Raw genomic sequence first — 21,817 nt, 5'->3', positions numbered from 1 at the left:
ACGGTAAGGTTATATTCGGCACATGTGACAAATAAAATGTGATTTGATTTGATTTGATACTTGTGCCTCGGCCAGATAAAGGAAGGCTGGAGGGAATGAAGGCTGGCCTAAAAGTCACATTTCAAAAGACCAAATTAAGGCATTTTCTTTGTGCTGACACAATCATTTCATTGAAATTAAGTATTTGCATGTGTATTTTTTATCAGAGACAGTGACATTTGTCACTTTGCTCTGGAATCCCACCTTCAGCCAAGAAAACTACAAGTCCCAAAGTTCCACACCTATTTTGTGGAACGTTCATGCGCAGCACGTTGTGCATGTGTACATGCTGTGAATTATCGAAGCGCGTGCAGTTTACCCATTCTGCAGGTGTTTTGCAAAGTGAAGTACCGTTAGCATTCATCTCACTTTCTGAAGACGCTACTCAAAGTCATGGGTGAACCAGTGTCTGAAATGTGTGATCACCTCATCAAAGCTGTTAACGTGATGATGGACGCTGAATCTAGTCAAATATATCGTCTGGAGGCCCTAAAGGTACCTTGATGGCTAGATGCTAGTTAGCTAACGTTAGCTGTTAAGGCGTCAGCTAGCTAGCTACCTTTCCCAGTTGCGATGTGGTTACTTGACTGAGAATGGGCTGTGTTATACAAATACATAGCTAGCTAGTTATAACTTAGCATTATAGACGTCGATCGTGGCATTTTACTATGTCTATTGCATGGATTAATCAATGGGCGTAGTTTGCTAGCCATTTAGCTAACTAGCTAGCTAACGTCAGATGGCTAACATGCCATTCCCATCACGTTGCCAGCTGCAGATTTCATTCATTGCACACCGGTAGCAACCTAGATATCTGTGCAAAACCATTACCGATGCCTGATGCACTCAAACTGAATGCAAGATCACTTATGCCAAGAATTTATCCTAGACATATTGATTGCGTTGAATAAACTTGAGTTATTCAGTGTTTTGAGAGCGTCTTGCTAGATTGCCAGCAGCTACTTACTAGTTACAGTAGCAATCTTTGACTTCTCCTAAGTCACTTCTTTGTAAATCTAAATTATATTTATAACTATGACTGATATCATTGCAAGTTCCCCGTTTTGATGTTTCAAACGTCAAGGTAGCTAATTGAGTGAGTGCATATTATTAACTTGTCCATCGTGTCTCTTTTTCTCTTCAGTTTTGTGAAGAATTCAAAGAGAAGTGTCCATTCTGTGTTCCATGTGGGCTACAGTTAGCAGATAAAGCCCAAACACCAGTGGTGAGGCACTTTGGTCTACAGATACTGGAGCACGTCATCAAGTGAGTTCATGAGTATATTTGGCTTTATGATTCAGTTCTGTACATTTACATTTTAGTCATTTAGCAGACACTCTTATCCAGAGTGACTTGCTTAAGTTAAGTGCCTTGCTCAAGGGCACATAAACATATTTTTTTCTAGTTGGCTCAGGGATTCGAACCAGTGCCCTTTCGGTTACTGGCCCAATGCCCTTAACCGCTAGATTACCTGCCGCTCCATCATTGTCATCAAGATATTTCCCTACACATGTGGACTGGACGCGTCCTGCCAATGTGTTCCCCAAAACCTTGTTTTTCTTCATGTTGAGAATAGGTTCAGATGGAACAACATGCCACAGCAGGAGAAAGTCCAGCTGAAGAACTGTGCCATGGGGCTGTTGTCAACTGTAAGTCTGTCTGGGTGATAAACACCCTGTTTCTCTATTTTTCTAGAAAAGGTATGTGGCAGACAAGATGATGAAGGGAATTAATGGTGGTCTGTCCACCGAATAGCAAATATAGTAAAATAAAAAGTAGAAATAAACCAACAAATTCCGCATTGTTGCGTGATCTGTTAGGTGTACATGAATTAATATGCTGACACTAGTCCGTTCCCTGACTGGCACACTTCCTCTCTGCAGGGCACCTATCCGATCCTGGAGGAGGAGAGTCACATCAAGGACGTTCTCGCACGGATCATAGTGGAGATGATCAAGAGAGAATGGCCTCAGCACTGGCCTGACATGCTCAAGGAGATGGAGGCACTCACCAGCATAGGGGTGAGTCAGCACTTTCCATTTCAGTGTTTCCCCTAGGTTGTTATGTTGGCGGGTGTCAACTGCCAAGGCCCCCCCCCCCCGGAGCAACTTTCAGGGCTCAAAACATCAATTGATTCAATTGGAGAGTACATTACAGTATACAAATAAAGTTGTTGCGATCAGATTGTCAACTCCCTCCTCCCTCTCCCTCCCTCCGTCCCTCCCCCAGGAGGCCCAGACAGAGCTGGTGATGATGATCCTGCTGCGGCTGGCGGAGGACGTGATCACCTTCCAGACCCTGCCCGCCCAGCGCCGCAGGGACATCCAGCAGACCCTCACCCAGAACATGGATAGCATCTTTAGCTTCCTGCTCACCATCCTGCAGCTCCACGTCGACGAGTACCGCAAACTGGTAAACAGACAATGGTTACACTTGTCTGTCTCATGGTGAATATTTTTTGCGGCAGGATTTTTCACCTCTTTTATTGATATGCGCTACCTTTTTGTATCTCTTCCAGAAAAAAATACCAGGCCAAGAATTGCAGGTAGGAAGGAGTGTTTTAGATGTACTACAATATATATTCTAATGTATTATATTTACATTTAGACACCCAGCTAAAGAGACTTCTCTGTTCTGCCCCTACCCCCTTTTTCCCATCTCTCCCCTCCCTACTCCTTCCTCCCTCCTCTTCCCTCCCTCTGTTTCCTGGCCCCTCTCCCCCCGGTTAGGCCAAGGCCCACTGTCGTGTAGGTGTGGCTGCTCTGAACACCCTGGCAGGTTACATAGACTGGGTGGCCCTGGCCCACCTCACCAATGACAACTGTCGCCTGCTGGAAATGCTGTGTCTGTTGCTCAGTGAGACAGAGCTGCAGCTGGAGGCTGCCGAGTGCCTGCTCATCGCCATCAGCCGCAAGGTTAGTGCACAGTACTAGACACTCCCCTTACTGCAGACAGGCTCTGTAGGACCTGACAGGCCCCTTTATGTCCAGACACTCCCCTTACTGCAGACAGGCTCTGTAGGACCTNCAGGCTCTGTAGGACCTGACAGGCCCCTTTATGTCCAGACACTCCCCTTACTGCAGACAGGCTCTGTAGGACCTGACAGGCCCCTTTATGTCCAGTCACTCCCCTTACTGCAGGCACACCCCTTTCTAGGACAGGACAAGATATTTGTTTTACGGCTCCCGTGTCTAAGACACTGCATCTCAGTGCTAGAGGCATCACTACAGTCCCTGGTTCAATTCCAGGCTGTATCACATCCGGCTGTGATTGGGAGTCCCATAGGGCGGCGCACAATTGGCCCAGCGTCGTCCGTGTTTAGCCGGGGTAGGCCGTCATTGTAAATAAGAATTTGTTCTTTAAATGACTTGCCTAGTTAAATAAAGAAAAAATATATTTGTTGAAATGTGAAATGGAGGTCTACAGCTACTGAATGGCCAGTACTAGTCAGGTACGTCACAGGGCTGTGAAGACAGCTGTGTCACCTTAACGTCTTAAAGACAGTACTGTGCAGCTGTCTTCATCGACCTGGCCAAGGCTTTTGACTCTGTCAATCACCACATTCTTATCGGCAGACTCAACAGCCTTGGTTTCTCAAATGACTGCCTCGCTTGGTTCACCAACTACTTTTCAGACAGACTTTAGTGTGTCAAATTGTAGGGCCTATTGTCCGGACCTCTGGCAGTCTCTATGGGGGTACCACAGGGTTCAATTCTCGGGCCGACTCTTTTCTCTGTATATATCAATGATGTCGCTCTTGCTGCGGGTGATTCCCTGATCCACCTCTACGCAGACAACACCATTCTGTATACATCTGGCCCTTCTTTGGACACTGTGTTAACTAATCTCCAAACAAGCTTCAATGCCATACAACACTCCTTCCGTGGACTCCAACTGCTCGTAAATGCTAGTAAAACCAAATGCATGCTTTTCAACCGTTCGCTTCCCGCCCGACCAGCATCACTACTCTGGACTGTTCTGACTTAGAATATGTGGACAACTACAAATACCTAGGTGTCTGGCTAGAATGTAAACTCTCCTTCCAAATTCATATTAAACAATATTAAATCTAGAATCGGCTTCCTATTTCACAACAAAGCCTCCTTCACTCACGCCGCCAAACATACCCTCGTAAAACTGACTATCCTACCGATCCTCGACTTCGGCGATGTCATTTACAAAATAGCCTCCAACACTACTCAGCAAATTGGATGTAGTCTATCACAGTGCCATCCGTTTTGTCACCAAAGCCCCATACACCACCCACCACTGCGACCTGTATGCTCTCGTTGGCCCTCGCTTCATATTCATCGCCAGACCCGCTGGCTCCAGGTCATCTATAAGTCTATGCTAGGTAAAGCTCCGCCTTATCTCAGCTCACTGGTCACGATAACAACACCCACCCGTAGCACGCGCTCCAGCAGGTATATCTCACTGATCATCCCCAAAGCCAACACCTCTTTTGGCCGCCTTTCCTTCCAGTTCTCTGCTGCCAATGACTGGAACGAATGACAAAAATCACTGAAGCTGGAGACTTATATTTCCCTCACTAACTTTAAACATCAGCTATCAGAGCAGCTAACCGATCGCTGCAGCTGTACATAGCCCATCTAATCTACCTACCTCATCCCCATATTGTTTTTATTTACTTTTCTGCTCTTTTGCACACCAGTATTTATACTCGCACATCATCATCTGCTCATCTATCACTCCAGTGTTAATCTGCACACTGTATATACTCTTTTTTTTCCTATTGTGTTATTGACTGTACGCTTGTTTATTCCATGTGTAACTCTGTGTTGTTGTTTGTGTCGCACTGCCTTACTTTATCTTGTAAATGAGAATTTGTTCTCAACTGGCCTACCTGGTAAAATAAATGTGAAATATCTATATATTTTTAAAATGTGCCTGGTGTCTCCACAGGGGAAGCTGGAGGACAGGAAGCCGCTCATGGTGCTGTTTGATGACGTCGCCATGCACTACATCTTGTCCGCAGCACAGTGAGTACCATTCCCCTCGTCACCCATAAGGCTTTACAAAGAAGCATTTCTAGCTCGTTCTGGCTTCTCATTCTCATTGGTTTGTGGCTACAGGTCTGCAGATGGAGCAGCAACATGCAACAAATCCTCTCCGACACAGTGAGTAGCCTACACATGTTGGTGTTCAACGTCAGTGCCTGCCCAGCAGTCTTATGTTGTTTTGCTCCAGAACAGGGTTAATATTCAGCATTAGCATTGGAGCTCATATGGCCTGTTCTTTTTCTTTCTTTCTGTGAAGTGTGCTGTGTTTAAATCAAGTTTGATTTGACCCCCCCCAGGCCAGTGGTGGAGAGACACTACATCTTCCTGAAGAGGCTTTGTCAGGTCCTGTGTTCCCTTGGCAGCCAACTCTGCTTCTTAGTGGTGAGTCTGTCTGCGCTGTCTTTGATTACGATCATCTATTTACTATATTGTTTTATGTATGTATTTATTTATAGTACTTGATGAATCTGTCCTTTGTCTTATGTATTTCTAATGCAGGGTTCAGATGTGGAGGTAGATGTACCTGCAAACCTCAGCAAGTACACAGAAGCATTCCTGGCCTTCACCACTCACCCAAGCCAGGTGAGTTACCAACTGTTACAGTAACGTACCAGCCAGGTGAGTTACCAACTGTTACAGTAACGTACCAGCCAGGTGAGTTACCAACTGTTACAGTAACGTACCAGCCAGGTGAGTTACCAACTGTTACAGTAAAGTACCAGCCACAGGCTCATGATTCAAATCCCATACAGCTATCTAACACTACTGTTTCTCCATATCTCCCTTTGTCAATTCTGGGTTTCGAGCACTGAACGTTGACAGGTTTATTCTTTCATTTTTTGATCTGTTCTGATAATCTATTCTACTCTGAACTGAAGTATTTATTTTCTTTCCCCACCAGTTCCTAAGATCTTCCACCCAGATCACATGGGGAACCCTATTCAGACATGAGATTCTCTCCAAGGATCCTGTCATCATCCAGATGATGATCAAGTACTTCAGAGCCACCATGACCAACCTAGTCAAGGTGAGACAGGCTACAACATACGTGCATCCAAGACTTTGTGCAGGTGCACATTAAAGTATCAAAATGTTCATTAGAAAAATGAGCAGGTAAAGGACTCATTGAGTTACACACAAACTATGATAAGTAATGACAAGTACACCAAAAGGTTGAGCCTCTCCACTATTTATATTGTTTCTCTACATGCTTTGGGAAGGTGGGTTCTTTAATTCTATGACTTTGTGTTCTCGTGCTCCTCCTGTTAGACTGGTTTCCCTTCCAGGAACGACAGTCCCAGCTGTGAGTACTCCCGTCATGACTTCGACAGTGATGAAGACTTCAACTCCTTCTTCAACTGTAAGCAATGTGACTCCTATTTTATTTGAATAACTTGGATTTATGCAATCTTAATATCTAATATTATTTATTTATCTGCTGTCAAAGAATGTTCTCTCCAGTTTGTTCCTACGGATCACGACCCTGATGCTTGTGTTCCGATGTGTTCCAGCGTTCCGAGCGCAGCAGGGGGAGGCGGTCCGGAACGCGTGTCGTGTCGTTCCCTTGGAGGGCTTCCAGATTGCAGCAGAGTGGCTGCAGTATCAGATCAGTACACCCATTGACATCGGGACCACTGGGTGTACGTCCTGCTTCTTGACTGTGGCTCACTGAAGACCTGGGAAGGGGGGGTCTTGTGTGTGATGATAAATGTGTCAGTATGAAACAGTGTCTTGGAGTCCTTGTGGGATTAACACGCTGTCAGCCACAGCAGTCAGACTACCACAAGAGTAGGTGTAGGGCTCATTACTGGAGAGGCTGTGGACTAGAGCCATTAGTACGTTTCTAGGTCATCTGAGTTGACTGCTCAAATCAAGAGTTAACCCTTATCAAGAGGAAGTAGAAAGTTGAGGTTCTTATAAAGGACATGCTTCTTTATATGGATGATATGAATTCTCACTCTAGGTCACCCGTAACACACAAATTTAGATGAATTCTCGTAACAACTCTCTGAAAGGGATTGATACTGGTGGTGCCTGTTAACTAATTAGATAATTAGCATTATTAACTATAGACTTTGTCTCTGTCTTCTCACCTTTTTCCCTCCCTCTGTCTTCTCTCTCTTCCTCCTCCCTCCCTTCCTCCTCCTCCCTCCTGTCTCTCTCCCTTCCTCCTCCCTCCTGTCTTCTCTCTCTTCCTCGTTTCCAGCTAAGATGGCTGAGGGGCTGTGCTCTATCCTGTCTCCGTCAGCGGTCCAGTGGGATGCTATGACCTTCTTCACAGAGAGTGTTGTGGGACAGATCTTCAAGAACGTAGAGGTTGAGGTATGAGGAAGCAAAACAGAATGCTTTTGGATACACACAGCCGAGAGTTAGAGGGGTAGAGAGGGTGATACGCTATCCAAAGACGGTCAAAGTGTGAACGCCACCAGTCGGGTTCCCTAGATGGCAACAATGCAACAGCTACTACTTGTAGGTATTGTTGAAAGACAAAACCATTGATTTACACTTTCTTCCCCATGGCTCAAGAACATAAACAAGTGTTATGAATGTAATGAAAGGAAATGATGATGACGAACCCCTAACTCTGTGGTGTTTCTCTGCCCTTTCTGTAGAAGTTGCCAGTAGATCAGGGCATTGAGCTGCTACAGGCAGTGTTGAACTACAACACCCAAGACCCTCTCATCCTGTCCTGTGTCCTCACCAACCTCTCCTCCCTCTTCCCCTTCGTCACACACCGACCTCACTTCCTGCCTCAGGTCCTCTACAAGGTGAACACCCAAACGTGTACACACCAATCTATAATCTCTCCGTCTTCATGTGGATGGTGTTAAACTGTTGTTTTTTCTTTCCCAGCTGTTTGCCTCCATCACATTTGAGGTGGTAGAGGAGAGCAAGGTGAGCCGTCTTAAATATTCTTAGGAGGGATGACAGATGTGTGTTCTTTGGGATTGTATAAAAATAATAGGTATCCGAGGCCAAGTATTCGGTCCAATCTGTTATGTTCATGTTTTAAGTATCCCTATATTTCTGTTACGGGGCTATCACTCAGTCAAGAGTGCGTCTGCGCGGGAAGTCTTGTTGTTGATGGACCTAGCCTTGAGTGGAATGGCTACCTTGTAGTGTGTTCATACAGTAAACTTTGTTAAACTGTATCCTTGTCGTTGTGTCATTTCGAGTTAACACAATCATCAATCTGATCTGTGATGTCATTTTCAGGCGCCACGGACGCGTGCGGTGAAGAACGTCAGAAGACACGCCTGCTCCTCCATCATCAAGATGTCTCGAGATTACCCATGGTTCATTCTGGTATGTGTCCGCGGTCACATTTCTCCCAGTCCTAGAGGACTGCTCATCCAGCACTGTGCAGCAGAAAGGAACCAATGCTTTAAATAGTCAACTGTGTTTCATCACTATCACTTCAATCTATTGCTTCTTACAAGTGTGTATGGGGGCGATGTCTGTGTGTTTTCATCATGTACATCTCTCTCTCTGCAGCCATGTTTTGACATACTGTATAATCAGGTGAAGAAGCTGTTCTCCAACGAGGCCCTGTTGACCCAGATGGAGAAGTGTGCTCTGATAGAGGCTCTGGTCCTCATCAGTAACCAGTTCAAAGACTACACCAAGCAGAAGGCCTTCCTGGAGGAGCTCATGGCCACCGTGGCCGCTCGCTGGACCTCCGACGAGATGAGGCAGTATGTACACACACTATACACACTGAACTGTGTATACACACACTCACTGCAGGCACACTTTTATTTATTTTTATTTAACCATTGTTTAACTAGGGAAGTCAGTTAAGAACAAATTCTTATTTACAACAGCCTAGGAACAGAGGTAGAACGACAGATTTTTACCTTGTCAGCTTGTGGATTCGATCTAACAACCTTTCGGTGACTGGCCCACGCTCTAACCACTAGGCTACCTATCTCCCACATGCGTGTGTACTAGAGTTAAGAACGTAAGCTCACTCCAAAGCTGGCTTGAAATGTCACGGATGGAGTCATCCAATTGGTAACCTTTGGAACGTTGTCAAGGAGTGTTGTCACGTGTGTTAGGAAGTGGTTTTCAATAAGCAAGCAACTTGATTTTCGTAACACGCGCAAACAACATGTGTACATACACATACACACGCTATACACGCACACACAATGTATAATATAAATGGTTGTCCTCTCTGTGTTTATCAGGGTACTGTTGGAACCTGCTCTGTTCCTGGCTTTCGTTGGTGCTGATCAGCTGATGGCTGAAGGCACAGACCACACAACAGGCATCAACAGGTCACGGGTAGGTAGGTGTGTGTGTGTGTGTGTGTGTTCGCGTGTGTGTTCGCGTGCGTGTGTTCATGGCTAAGTGCTAAAACTTTCTATGTGATGTCAGGCTTGCCAGTCCTGCCAAAACATCAACTACTGTATATTGAAAGTGTCCTATTCCCTGTTTCTCTCCCCCACCCTGCCCTCTTTCCCTCCAGTTGAGTTTCTGTGTATACACCATCCTGGGGGTGGTGAAGAGGGCCCGCTGGCCGGCTGACCTGGAGGAGGCTAAGGCAGGGGGCTTCGTGGCGGGCTACACCCCTTCTGGAGCCCCAATCTACAGAAACCCCTGCACCCCCCAGGTCCTGGCCCTGCTGCCCAACCTGCTCGCCCTCATCAGGTAAGGGGATGTGTAGAGGGGGTGGGGGTGTTGGAGATGAAGACAGCGTGTGCATGTGTTTGGAATGATGATAATGTTTGATGATAGTTTTTGTGATGGTAATCAATCAACTGTAATTATAAAGCCCCTTTTACATTAGCAATGTCACAATGTGCTTATACAGAAACCCAGCCTAAAACACCAAACAGCAAGCAATGTAGATGTAGAAGCACAGTGGCTAGGAAAAACTCCCTAGAAACGCACGAACTTAGGAAGAAACCTATAGAGGAATCAGGCTCTGAGGGGTGGCCATTCCTTTTCTGGCTCTGTCGGTTGGCGATTTAAGGCCAGATTGTTCTTCAAGATGTTCAAACGTTCATAGATGACCAGCAGGGTCAAACAATAATCAGTGGTTGTAGAGGGTTAGCTTTTTATAGCAGAGCATTGAGGTTGAGACAGCAAGTGGGATGGAGGGAGCGCGAGAGGATGGAAAACAGTAAGTCTGGGACAAGGTAACATGTCCAGTGAAAATGCAGAGCTCCAAATTCAAATAAATTACTATAAAAATTAAACTTTCATGAAATCACACATGCAATACACCAAATTAAAGCCAAATTAAAGCTGTTGTGAATCCAGCCAATGTGTCAGATTTCAAAAAGGCTTTACGACGAAAGCACCCCAAACGATTATGTTAGGTCAGTACATAGCCACAGAAAAACACAGCCATTTTTCCAGCCAAAGAGAGGAGTCACAAAAAGCATAAATAGAGATAAGAATAATCACTAACCTTTGATCTTCATCAGATGACACATAGGATTTCATGTTATACAATACATGTATGTTTTGTTCGATAAAGTTCATATTTATATCCAAAAATCTCAGTTTACATTGGTGCGTTACTTTCAGTAATGTTTTGCTTCCAAAACATCCGGTGATTTTGCAGAGAGCCACATCAATTTACAGAAATACTCATTATAAATGTTGATGCAAATACATGTGTTATGCATGGAACTTTAGATAAACTTCTCCTTAATGCAACCGCTGTGTCAGATTTCAAAAAAGCTTTACCGGTAAAATCACAATAATCTGAGTACAGCGCTCAGAGCCCAGCAAGCCAAAGAGATATCCGCCATGTTGTGGAGTCAACAAAGTCAGAAATAGCATTATAAATATTCACTTACCTTTGATGATCTTCATCAGAATGCACTACCAGGTATCCCAGTTCCACAATAAATGTTTGATTTGTTCGATAAAGTCCATCATTTATGTCCAAACACCTCCTTTTGTTCGTGCGTCCAAACTGACGACGTGCTGGCAGGTCCAGGCGAAAGTTCAGACGAAAAGTCATATTACAGTTCGTAAAAACATGTCAAACTAAGTATAGAATCAATCTTTAGGATGTTTTTATCATAAATCTTCAATAATGTTCCAACCGGAGAATTCCTTTGTCTTCAGAAATGCAATGGAACGCAATCTACCTCATGTAAATGCGCGTGACCAGCCCGTGGCACTCTGCCAGACCTCTGACTCAATCCCCTCTCATTCCCCCCTCCTTTATAGTAGAAGCATCAAACAAGGTTCTAAAGACTGTTGACATCTAGTGGAAGCCTTTTGAAGTGCAATATGACCCCATTTCCACTGTATCTTGGATAGGCAAAGAGTTGAAACACTACAAACCTCAGATTTCCCACTTCCTGGTTGGATTTTTTCTCAGGTTTTTGCCTGCCATATGAGTTCTGTTATACTCACAGACATCATTCAAACAGTTTTAGAAACTTCAGAGTGTTTTCTATCCAAATCTACTAATTACATGCGTATTCTAGCTTTTAGGACAGAGTAGCAGGCAGTTTACTCTGGGCACCTTTTTATCCAAGCTACTCAATACTGCCACCCTGTCCCAAAGAAGTTAAGTCACACAGGACACCAGATAAGACAGGAGAATTTCACCAGATAGGACAGACTGATCCTAGCCCGCCGGCACGTAGACTGTTGCAGCATACAGTTGTCGGAGGTTTACATACACCTTAGCCAAATACATTTAAACTCAATTTTCCACAATTCCTGACATTTAATCCTAGTAAAAAATGCTGTCTTAGGTCAAGTAGGATCACCACTTCATTTTAGAATGTGAAATGTCAGAATAATAGTAGAGAGAATTATTTATTTCAGCTTTTATTTCTTTCATCACATTCCTAGTGGGTCAGAAGTTTACATACACTCAATTAGTATTTGGTAGCATTGTCTTTCAATTGCTTAACTTGGGTCAACTGTTTTTGGTAGCCTTCTGCAAGCTTCCCACAATAAGTTGGGTGAATTTTGGCCTGTTCCTCCTGACAGAGCTGGTGTAACTGAGTCAGGTTTGTAGGCCTCCTTGCTCGCACATGCTTTTTCAGTTCTGCCCACAAATTTTCTAATGGATTGAGGTTATGGCTTTGTGATGGCCACTCCAATACCTTGACTTTGTTGTCCTTAAGCCATTTTGCCCCAACTTTGGAAGTATGCTTGGGATCATTGTCCATTTGGAAGACCCATTTGCGACCAAGCTTTAACTTCCTGACTGATGTCTTGAAATGTTGCTACAATATATCCGCATAATTTTCCTACCTCATGATGCCAACTATTTTGTGAAGTGCACCAGTCCCTCCTGCAGCAAAAGACCCAACAACATGATGCTGCCACCCCTGTGCTTAACGGTTGGGATGGTGTTCTTCGGCTTGCAAGCATCCCCCTTTTTCCTCCAAAGATAACGATGGTCATTATGGCCAAACAGTTCTATTTTTGTTTCATCAGACCAGAGGACATTTTTTCAAAAAGTACGATCTTTTGTCCCCATGTGCAGTTGCAAACCGTAGTCCGGCTTTTTTATGGTGACTTTGGAGCTGTGGTTTCTTCCTTGCTGAGCGGCCTTTCAGGCTATGTCGATATAGGACTTGTTTTACTGTGGATATAGATACTTTTGTACCCGTTTCCTCCAGCATCTTCACAAGGTCCTTTTCTGTTGTTCTGGGATTGATTAGCACTTTTCGCACCAAAGTACGTTCATCTCTAGGAGACAGGAGCAAGGAACTTAAACGTTAGCTTTTTTACATGGCACATATTGCACTTTTACTTTCTTCAACACTGTGGTTTTTGCATTACTTAAACCAAATTGAACATATTTCATTATTTATTTGAGACTAAATAGATTTTATTTATGTATTATATAAAGTTAAAATAAGTGTTCATTGTTCATTCAGTATTGTTATAAAAATGGTCTGATTAATCGGCATCGGCTTTTTCTGGTCCTTCAATAATCGGTATCGGCGTTGAAAAATCATAATCGGTTGACCTCTAATACCAGGGAGCTAACTTGTGGAAAAAAAAATGTTTTTAGAGGTGCAACTGCATCTAGGGTATTACGCAAAGTTAAATTTAGGTCCTCCGTCTGGTGGTTAACCTGATGAGGACAGAGGGCGCTGTTTTCACTTTGGGGGAAAATCGTACCCAATTTAAACGGCCTCGTACTCAATTCTTGCTCGTACAATATGCATATTATTATTACTATTGGATAGAAAACACTCTCTAGTTTCTAAAACCGTTTGAATTTTGTCTGTGGGTAAAACAGAACTCATTTGGCAGCACACTTTCTGACCAGGAAGTGGAAAGTCTGAAATCGATGCTGTGTTCAAGGGCCTGCCTATAAARGGGCATGATACGTATGACTATACGTGCACGTCATACACCTTCCCCTAGATGTCAWGAGGAAGTGAGAGAAGAAATGAGTTGATTATCTCGGTCTGAGGTGGAATAAACCCTCTTGGAACGACGTGTACGCCATTTCCTGTTTTCTGCAAGGCGCGTGGAGGGGCCTGTTATTGCCTACTGGAAAGCTGTCGTTATATGCGAATACTATCTCCGGCTTTGATTTTATTTGATACATGTCACAATATCATCGTAAAGTATGTTTTTTCAATATAGTTTTATTAGATTATTGAAATTTTTTCGGGACGTTAGGCGTGTTGCGTTGTCTGCGTTTGTTCACGAAGGAGAGCTTAGCACCACTTGGCCAGTGTGCTTGCTAATTCAAGAGGGAAAAAGAACGTTCTAATACCAAACAAAGACGGTTCTGGACAAAGGACCCCTTGTACAACATTCTGATGGAAGATCAGCAAAAGTAGGAACCATTTTGTGATGCTATTACATATATCTGTCGAACTGTGTACTAGTAGCTTTGCGCTCAGGTTTTGGTTATTCCCTTACCATAACTAAGTCTTATGTCGTAATGAAGATATTTTTAGAATTTTAACACTGCGATTGCATTAAGAACTAATGGATCTATCGTTTCCTATACAACATGTATTTTTTTGTAATGTTTATGAATAGCTATTTGGTCAGAATAGGTGAGAGTCTAATAGAAATATCCGCACATTCTGGGAAAAATATGCTACGTTACCACATTGTATAACCACGGATTTCAGCTCTAAATATGCACATTTTCGAACAAAACATAAGTGTATGTATAACCTGATGTTATAGGACTGTCATCTGAGGAAGGTTTATGAAGGTTAGTGAAATTTAATATCTTTTGCTGGTTTATTCGCTAACGTGCCTATTGCTATCGCCAATGTGCCTTGATGAATGAATGCGGTAGTGTGGTAGGCTATTGTAGTAAGCTAATATAATGCTATATTGTGTTTTCGCTGTAAAACACTTAAAAAATCGGAAATATTGGCTGGATTCACAAGATGTTTGTCTTTAATTTGCTGTACACCATCGATTTTTCAGAAATGTTTTATGATGAGTATTTAGGTAATTCACGTTGGTCTCTATAATTGCTCTGGCTTCTTCGGTGCTATTTTTGACGGTAGCTGTGATGGTAGCTGCAATGTAAAACTGATTTATACCTCAAATATGCAAATTTTTCGAACAAAACATCGATTTATTGTGTAACATGTTATAGGACTGTCATCTGATGAAGTTGTTTCTAGGTTAGTTTGGTTGGATCTTGGTTAGTTATGTTGGTTTTGTGCATGCTACCTGTGCTGTGAAAAATGTCTGTCTTTTTTTGTATTTGGTGGTGAGCTAACATAAATATACGTGGTGTTTTCGCTGTAAAACATTTAAAAAATCGGACATGTTGGCTGGATTCACAAGATGTGTATCTTTCATTTGCTGTATTGGACTTGTTAATGTGTGAAAGTTTAATATTTCAAAAAAATATTTTTTGAATTTCGCGCTCTGCCTTTTCAGTGGAATGTGGGCGGAGTTCCGCTAGCGGAACGCTGGGGCCAGACAGGTTAACTTTTTTGGGCTGCAATCCCGTTAACGGGATGATATGACAACAGCCAATGAAAGTGCAGGGCGCCAAATTCAAAACAACAGAAATCTCATAATTAAAATTCCTTAGACATACATGTGTCTTATACCATTTTAAAGGTAATCTTGTTGTTAATCCCACCGTGTCCAATTTCAAATATGCTTTTCAGCGAAAGCACCACAAACGATTGTTAGGTCACACCAAACCACAATAAGCACAGCCATTTTTCCAGCCAAAGATAGGAGTCACAAAAAGCACAAAGAGATAAAATGAATCACTAACCTTTGATGATCTACATCAGATGACACTCATAGGACTTCATGTTACACAATACATGTATGTTTTGTTTGATAAAGTTCATATTTATATAAAAAAATCTGAGTTTACATTGGCGRYTTACYTTCACTAGTTCCAAAAACATCCAGTGATTTTGCATAGCCACATCGATTCAACAGAAATACTCATCATAAATGTAGATGATAATGCAAGTTATACACATGGAATTATAGATATACCTCTCCTTAATGCAACCGCTGTGTTGCATTAAGTTTACGGAAAAAGCAAACAATGCAATAATCTGAGACGGCTCTCAGAACAATAGTCAAATTAGCCGCCATGTTGGAGTCAACAGAAATTACATGATAAATGTTCTCTTTGATGATCTTCATCAGAATGCACTCCCAGGAATCCCAGGTCCACAATAAATGTTTGTGTTGTTCGATAATGTCTGTTATTTATGTCCAAATACCTCCTTTTGTTAGGCGTTTGGTATACATATCCAAACGCTCGTTCTGGTTGAGCGTTACTTCGGACAAAAAAAGTTATTACAGGTCGAAGAAACATTTCAAACTAAGTACAGAATCAATCATTAGGATGTTTTTATCAAACATCTTCAATAAAGTTCCAACCGGAGAATTCCTTTGTGTCTTGTGGAGGAACGGAACGCAAGTGGATATCATGTGGAATGCGCATGACCAGAAAATGGCTGACTGCCAGACACCTGTTCATTCTGTTCTTATTCAGTCCCACAACACAGTAGACGCCTCATTCAAATTTCTATAGACGGTTGACATCTAGTGGAAGCACTAGGAAGTGCAACTTCATTCATATCTCAAAGGGATTTCAACGGGAACTGTGTTGAAAACCTACCAACCTCAGATTTCTCACTTCCTGTTTGGATTTCTCCTCAGGTTTTTGCCTGCCATATGAGTTCTGTTATACTCACAGACATCATTCAAGCAGTTTTAGAAACTTCAGAGCGTTTTCTATCCAATACTACTAATAATATGCATATATTAGTAACTGGGACTGAGGTGCAGGCCGTTTACTCTGGGCACCTTTCATCCAAGCTACTCAATACTGCCCCTGCAGCCATAAGAAGTTAACTGATTTTTGTATTCCGACGTCCTTGGGTAGATGGAGTCTGGAAGGGCATCTAGGAATCTTTGGGTTGTCTGAGAATTTATAGCACGGCTTTTGATCATCTTTGTTTGGGGTCTAAACAGATTATTTGTTGCGATTTCAAACCTAATAACATTTAGATGCACAATATTTATTCCACGTGAGAACTAGATCCAGGGTATGACTGGCAATGCGTAGGTCCAGAGACATGATGATAGTGTGTGTGATGATGATTAAGAGGATGATAATGTCTCTTTGTAGAACCCACAACAATCTGTTCCTGCCGGAGAACATGTGTCGTCTGAGTGAGACGTTCTCCAGGGCCTACGAGGTGATCGAGGTGGAGAGGAAGGTGGTTCTAGGTAAGAGGAACCACACTGATTCACTGGTTCTGCACAGTACTGGTTTAGAAACTCTATACCACAAGGTGTTAACCTGATATAATTTCACCCCTGAGGGATATACTACATAGCAGGATCAATGAGTTAGCCAGCTAACTTGCCTGAATGTTCGAATTAAAAATAAATAAATATATATATTAGCTTGAGATGGGCATTGCTAACTCATTGATTCTGCTTTTAGTATACACTGATAAACCTCCATGATTATTGTGTGTCTTGACCTGTAGGCCTTACACAGCCAGTCCTGGACATCTATGACTCTCCAGTGTATAAGACTCATCTAGAGCGCATGCAGGGTTTCTTCTGTACCCTCTATGACAACTGGTGAGTTCCTCACTGTGGATAGTCTTCTGCTTCCTCTCCTTCTCCACACATGCACACTACTCCTACACAATCTCGCTGTCTCTTGCTTACCAACCCTCTCTCTCTTTCTCAGTTTTGACCAGATGGTTTACAGCTTATGTCGAAATTGAATTTTCGTATCAGGTTAGGAGAATTAACGTATCGGGTTAGGAAAAGGGTTAGGATTAGCTAAAATGTCCCCAAAAAATCTACTTTTAACGTCAAATTTGCCATAAGCTGTATGCTCTCTAGACATGACCCCAGAGACGGAAGAGGAAGTGATACATCCCACTTTTTTCTGGTTCAATGGAAGTCAATGAACTAAGCTGCTATCGTATTGGTGTCTATGGGAGAGCCACCCCGTTAAGCAGACCGGAACTGATTATTTTTTCAATGGTAATCAACCTAAGTGAACCATCTTCATTTATCCACCATCTTCGATAACCCTCCTCTCTCTAGTTACCATATCCTGGGGAATGCAGGCCTATCATTGCATCAAGACTTCTACACCATCGATGGATTGGCTGAACAGATCGTTGGTTCCGCCTTAATCTCCCTCGACAACGTGCCTGACCACAGACTCCGCCCCATGCTCCATATCCTTCTATCCTATTGGCCCATCAGGGCTACCAATCACATAGAAGCTCTTGACTAATTCAATCAACATTTTCTTCAGCCTAAAAAATAATCTGTCATTGTGAACCAAGTATCCCTCTTGCAGGTTTTTTGGGTGATCAATTACAACCACATTTTCCCCCTATTGAACATAGAGAATGGAGTAAAACAAATGAAATCAAGCACACACTGCGGCATAGTCATGGCCACTGATATTACATGTCCACTATCTATTCAATCAATCTGTGCTCCTTAATGTGTGTGTGTGTGTGTGTACGGGTGTTCCTGAAGCAGCTGGTGCTGTCGTGTCCTCAGGAGTACTACGACAGTCTGCTCTGCCCCCTACTGGGCCCCCTGTTCGCCTACATGCTTCAGGTCAGAGCTAACACTTCTCTCCTTGCTCCTGTGAAGCAATACACCAAAAAGGAAAGCTTCTTTGCGTATATTAAAAATAAATAAATCAAGTAAAGTACTCGCGTAACATTAAAGGTTAGCTGTGGTACAACTTCCAAATAAATAAACTGATCTCTGAGTTTGATCAAGAACTCAGAGCATGCTTATTTTGGATTATCAGTCTTTTTGATCACTGCTGTCATAGTCACTAGAAATCAGTTACCATTGAGATGATGATAATAATAAGTAATAACAGGACGTATCACATGACATTGTCTCTTTGTTTATTTGTACAGAGACTCAACCTCAGGTGGCAGATCATCAACCAGCGGAGTACTGTCAGGTAAGATGCGTTAGAGCCCTGCACAGCCATTAATTATAAGCCTGAGTCTTAGCCATTCCCGTGACGTTCAGGCCTTAACCTACCCAAAATTAAAGGCCCTTCCTGAAATCAGAAAAAACTTCCTTCGTTGGTATCCATTAGCTGCTGGTGTCTGTTTTAATGACTCCAACCTAAGTGTATGTAAACTTCCGACTTCAACTATACGTACGGTCACTGTGGGGACGACGTCATCGATGAACTTATTGATGAAGTCAATGACTGATGTGGTGTACTCCTCAATGTCATCGGAGGAATCCCGGAACATATTCCAGTCTGTGCTAGCAAAACAGTCCTGGAGCTTAGCATCTGCTTCATCTGACCACTTTTTTATTGAGCGAGTCACTGGTGCTTCCTGCTTTAATTTTTGCTTGTAAGCAGGAATCAGGAGAATAGAATTATGGTCAAATTTGCCAAATGGAGGGCGAGGGAGAGCTTTGTATGCATCTCTGTGTGTGGAGTAAAGGTGGTCCAGAGTTTTTCTTTCCCCCTCTGGTTCCAAATTTAACATGCTGATAGAAATTTGGTAAAACGGATTTGTTTCCCTGCGTTAAAGTCCCCAGCTGCTAGGAGCGCCGCCTCTGGGTGAGCGTTTTCTTGTTTGCAAATGGCGGAATACAGCTCATTCAATGCTGTCTTTGCGCCAGCCTCTGACTGTGTTGGTATGTAAACAGCTACGAAAAATACAGAAACTCTCTTGGTAGATAGTGTGGTCTAGGGCTTATCATTAGACACTCTACCTGAGGCGAGAAATAGCGCAAGACTTCCTTAGATATCGTGCACCAGCTGTTATTTACAAAATGACGTAGTCCGCCGCCCCTTGTCTTACCAGACGCCGCTGTTCTATCCTGCCGGTACATCGTATAACCAGCCAGCTGTATGTTGATAGTGTCGTCGTTCAGCCACGACTCTGTGAAGCATAAGATTTTACAGTTTTTAATGTCCCGTTGGTAGTTTAATCTTCCACGTAGCTCGTCGATTTTATTCTCCAAAGATTGCACGTTTGCTAGTAGAATGGAAGGAAGTGGGGGTTTATTCAATCGCCTACAAACTCTCAGAAGGCAGCCCGCCCTTTGGCACCTTTTTCTCCGCCTCCTCTTCACGCAAATCGCGGAGATCTGGGCCTGTTCCCAAGAAAGCAGTATATCCTTCGCGTCGGACTCGTCAGAGTCGTGAAAGGAAAAAAAAGATTCTGCTAGTCCGTGGTGAGTAATCGCAGTCCTGATGTCCAGAAGTTATTTTTGGTCATAAGAGACGGTACTGCAACATTATGTACAAAATAAGTAAAACAATAAGTTGCAAATAAACAAACAAAAAAACACAATAGGATGGGGACACGTAAAACGTCTGCCTTCCTCTCCGGCTCCATCTTACATCTTATATTCATTGTCCACACACATCAACACAGTCCCGAAGAGGACACGACAATGCCTCTCCCCCCTCAAAAACTTCAACAGCTGCACCGTTGAGAGCATCTTGACTGGCTGCATCACCGCTTGGTATGGCAACTGCTTGTCATCCGACCGCAATGTGCTACAGAGTGTAGTGCATATGGCTATACCAGGTAGTGTCATAGGGTGGCCCTAAACATTTTCAATGACTCCAGCCACCCAAGTCGTAGACTGTTCTCTCTGCTACCGCACGGCAAGCGGTACCGATGCATCAAGTCTGGAACCAACAGGACCTGAATAGCTTCTACCCCCAAGCCATAAGACTACTAAATAGTTAGTCCGTGTAGCTATTGGATAACTATTTAACTAACTGACTCATCACATACACTGCTGTTACTGTTATTATGTATCCCGTTGCCTAGTCACTTTGTCCCTACCTATATGTACATATCTACCTCAATTACCTCGTACCCCTGCACACCAACTTAGTACTTGTACCTCGTGTATATAGCCAAGTTATCTTTACTCATTGTGTATTTATTCCTTGTTATTATTTTTCTATAATTTTTCTTTCTCTGCATTGCTGAGAATAGCCTGTAAGTAAGCATTTCACTTCGTAAACAACACCTGTTGTTTACAAAGCATGTGACTAATAAAGTTACATTTGATGTGGTCACTTTGAATGCATGGGTTTTCTATTTCTGTGCTGGTGGCATGTTGACAATCTCCCTCCCTCTCCCTCTGTTTGTGTAGTATGGAGGATGACGAGGACGAGGCGTGTGAGGAGAACCAAGTGACCCAGGAGATGCTGGAGGAACAGCTGGTTCGTCTGGTCACCAGAGAGGTTCTGGACCTGCTCAGTAAGTCCAGACTCTGGGAGAAAGGACAGGTTAATGGGATGTAGGGAGCGACTAAGTAGCACTTTATATGGAGTTTCTATATTGAGCATGTTTTTTTGTCCAGAAGAAACAATCTGGTCCCTTGAAACTGTTCATAGGAATTTAGTTCTGCTGCACATCCAGATTTAATAGGTTTGGGGTATGTGGGGTGGATTAGGGTTGGGGTATGTGGGGTGGATTAGGGTTGGGGTATGTGGGGTGGATTAGGGTTGGGGTATGTGGGGTGGATTAGGGTTGGGGTATGTGGGTGGATTAGGGTTGGGGTATGTGGGGTGGATTAGGGTTGGGGTATGTGTGGGGTGGATTAGGGTTGGGGTATGTGGGGTGGATTAGGGTTGGGGTATGTGGGGTGGATTAGGGTTGGGGTATGTGGGGTGGATTAGGGTTGGGGTATGTGGGGTGGATTAGGGTTGGGGTATGTGGGGTGGATTTCAGTGTGGCCATATTTCCTAACATTGATCCTTTCCCCTCAGCTCACGCCTGCATACTGAAAAAAGTTCCTGAGCCAGCAGGGAATAAGGAGGATGTGGATGGTAAGTGTTCCCTGATCCCTACTTGTTCCCTGATCCCTACTTGTTCCCTGATCCCTACTTGTTCCCTGATCCCTACTTGTTCCCTGATCCCTACTTGTCCCTATTCGCCTAACTTGTTTCCTATTCCTACTTTGTTCCCTATTCCTACTTGTTCCTGATCCTACTTGTTCCCTGATTCCCTATCTTTGTTCCTATTCCCTACTTGTTCCTGATCCTACTTGTTCCCTATTCCCTACTTTGCCTATTCCCTACTATTTTTATCTACTCCATGTTTTCAAGGGAAGAAAAGCATCACTCAGGGTCCACCCCCTCATTCGTTCTACCTTTTGTGTCCTATTGTTTGTAGAGGATGAGATGATGTCCACTGAGTCCCAGGCAGTCACAGCCTCTCCAGCCAGCCAACAGGCGAGATGACTGAGCTGGGAGTTGTCTACTCAACACGAGGTCGGCACCAACACAACACACACACACACAC

At 43.4% G+C, this 21,817-nt stretch overlaps 1 protein-coding gene across 1 annotated transcript; it reads left to right on the top strand.

Annotated features, from left to right (window-relative positions):
- The first annotated feature begins 311 nt into the window (after positions 1–311).
- Positions 312–21,787, top strand: LOC111968087 (exportin-5). Its single transcript, XM_023993623.2, has 29 exons — positions 312–534; positions 1,184–1,305; positions 1,616–1,688; positions 1,923–2,060; positions 2,269–2,451; positions 2,558–2,584; positions 2,769–2,954; positions 4,963–5,039; positions 5,133–5,177; positions 5,357–5,441; positions 5,559–5,642; positions 5,962–6,087; positions 6,330–6,420; positions 6,572–6,700; positions 7,267–7,382; positions 7,673–7,828; positions 7,914–7,955; positions 8,277–8,366; positions 8,556–8,755; positions 9,251–9,347; positions 9,532–9,713; positions 16,651–16,751; positions 17,018–17,114; positions 17,592–17,728; positions 18,025–18,122; positions 18,437–18,483; positions 20,664–20,770; positions 21,283–21,342; positions 21,689–21,787. The coding sequence occupies exons 1-29, from the start codon at positions 433–435 to the stop codon at positions 21,754–21,756; spliced, it is 3,066 nt and encodes a 1,021-aa protein (XP_023849391.1). The 5' UTR covers positions 312–432; the 3' UTR covers positions 21,757–21,787.
- Positions 21,788–21,817: the final 30 nt, after the last annotated feature.

The sequence above is a fragment of the Salvelinus sp. IW2-2015 genome, linkage group LG8 (assembly GCF_002910315.2).
Source record: "Salvelinus sp. IW2-2015 linkage group LG8, ASM291031v2, whole genome shotgun sequence".
Classification (NCBI taxonomy): Eukaryota; Metazoa; Chordata; class Actinopteri; order Salmoniformes; family Salmonidae; genus Salvelinus; species Salvelinus sp. IW2-2015.
Note: the sequence above shows the minus strand (reverse complement) of the source record. Positions and strands in the feature narration are given on the sequence as shown.

Bases quoted from the DNA above. Each gene is read 5' to 3' on its own strand.
- LOC111968087 (XM_023993623.2), top strand. From the start codon at position 433: ATGGGTGAACCAGTGTCTGAAATGTGTGATCACCTCATCAAAGCTGTT. The intron at 6,421-6,571 runs GTAAGCAATGTG...GATGTGTTCCAG, and splicing joins CTTCAACTCCTTCTTCAACT to CGTTCCGAGCGCAGCAGGGG. The intron at 17,729-18,024 runs ATATCCTTCTAT...GTGTGTGTGTAC, and splicing joins CAGACTCCGCCCCATGCTCC to GGGTGTTCCTGAAGCAGCTG.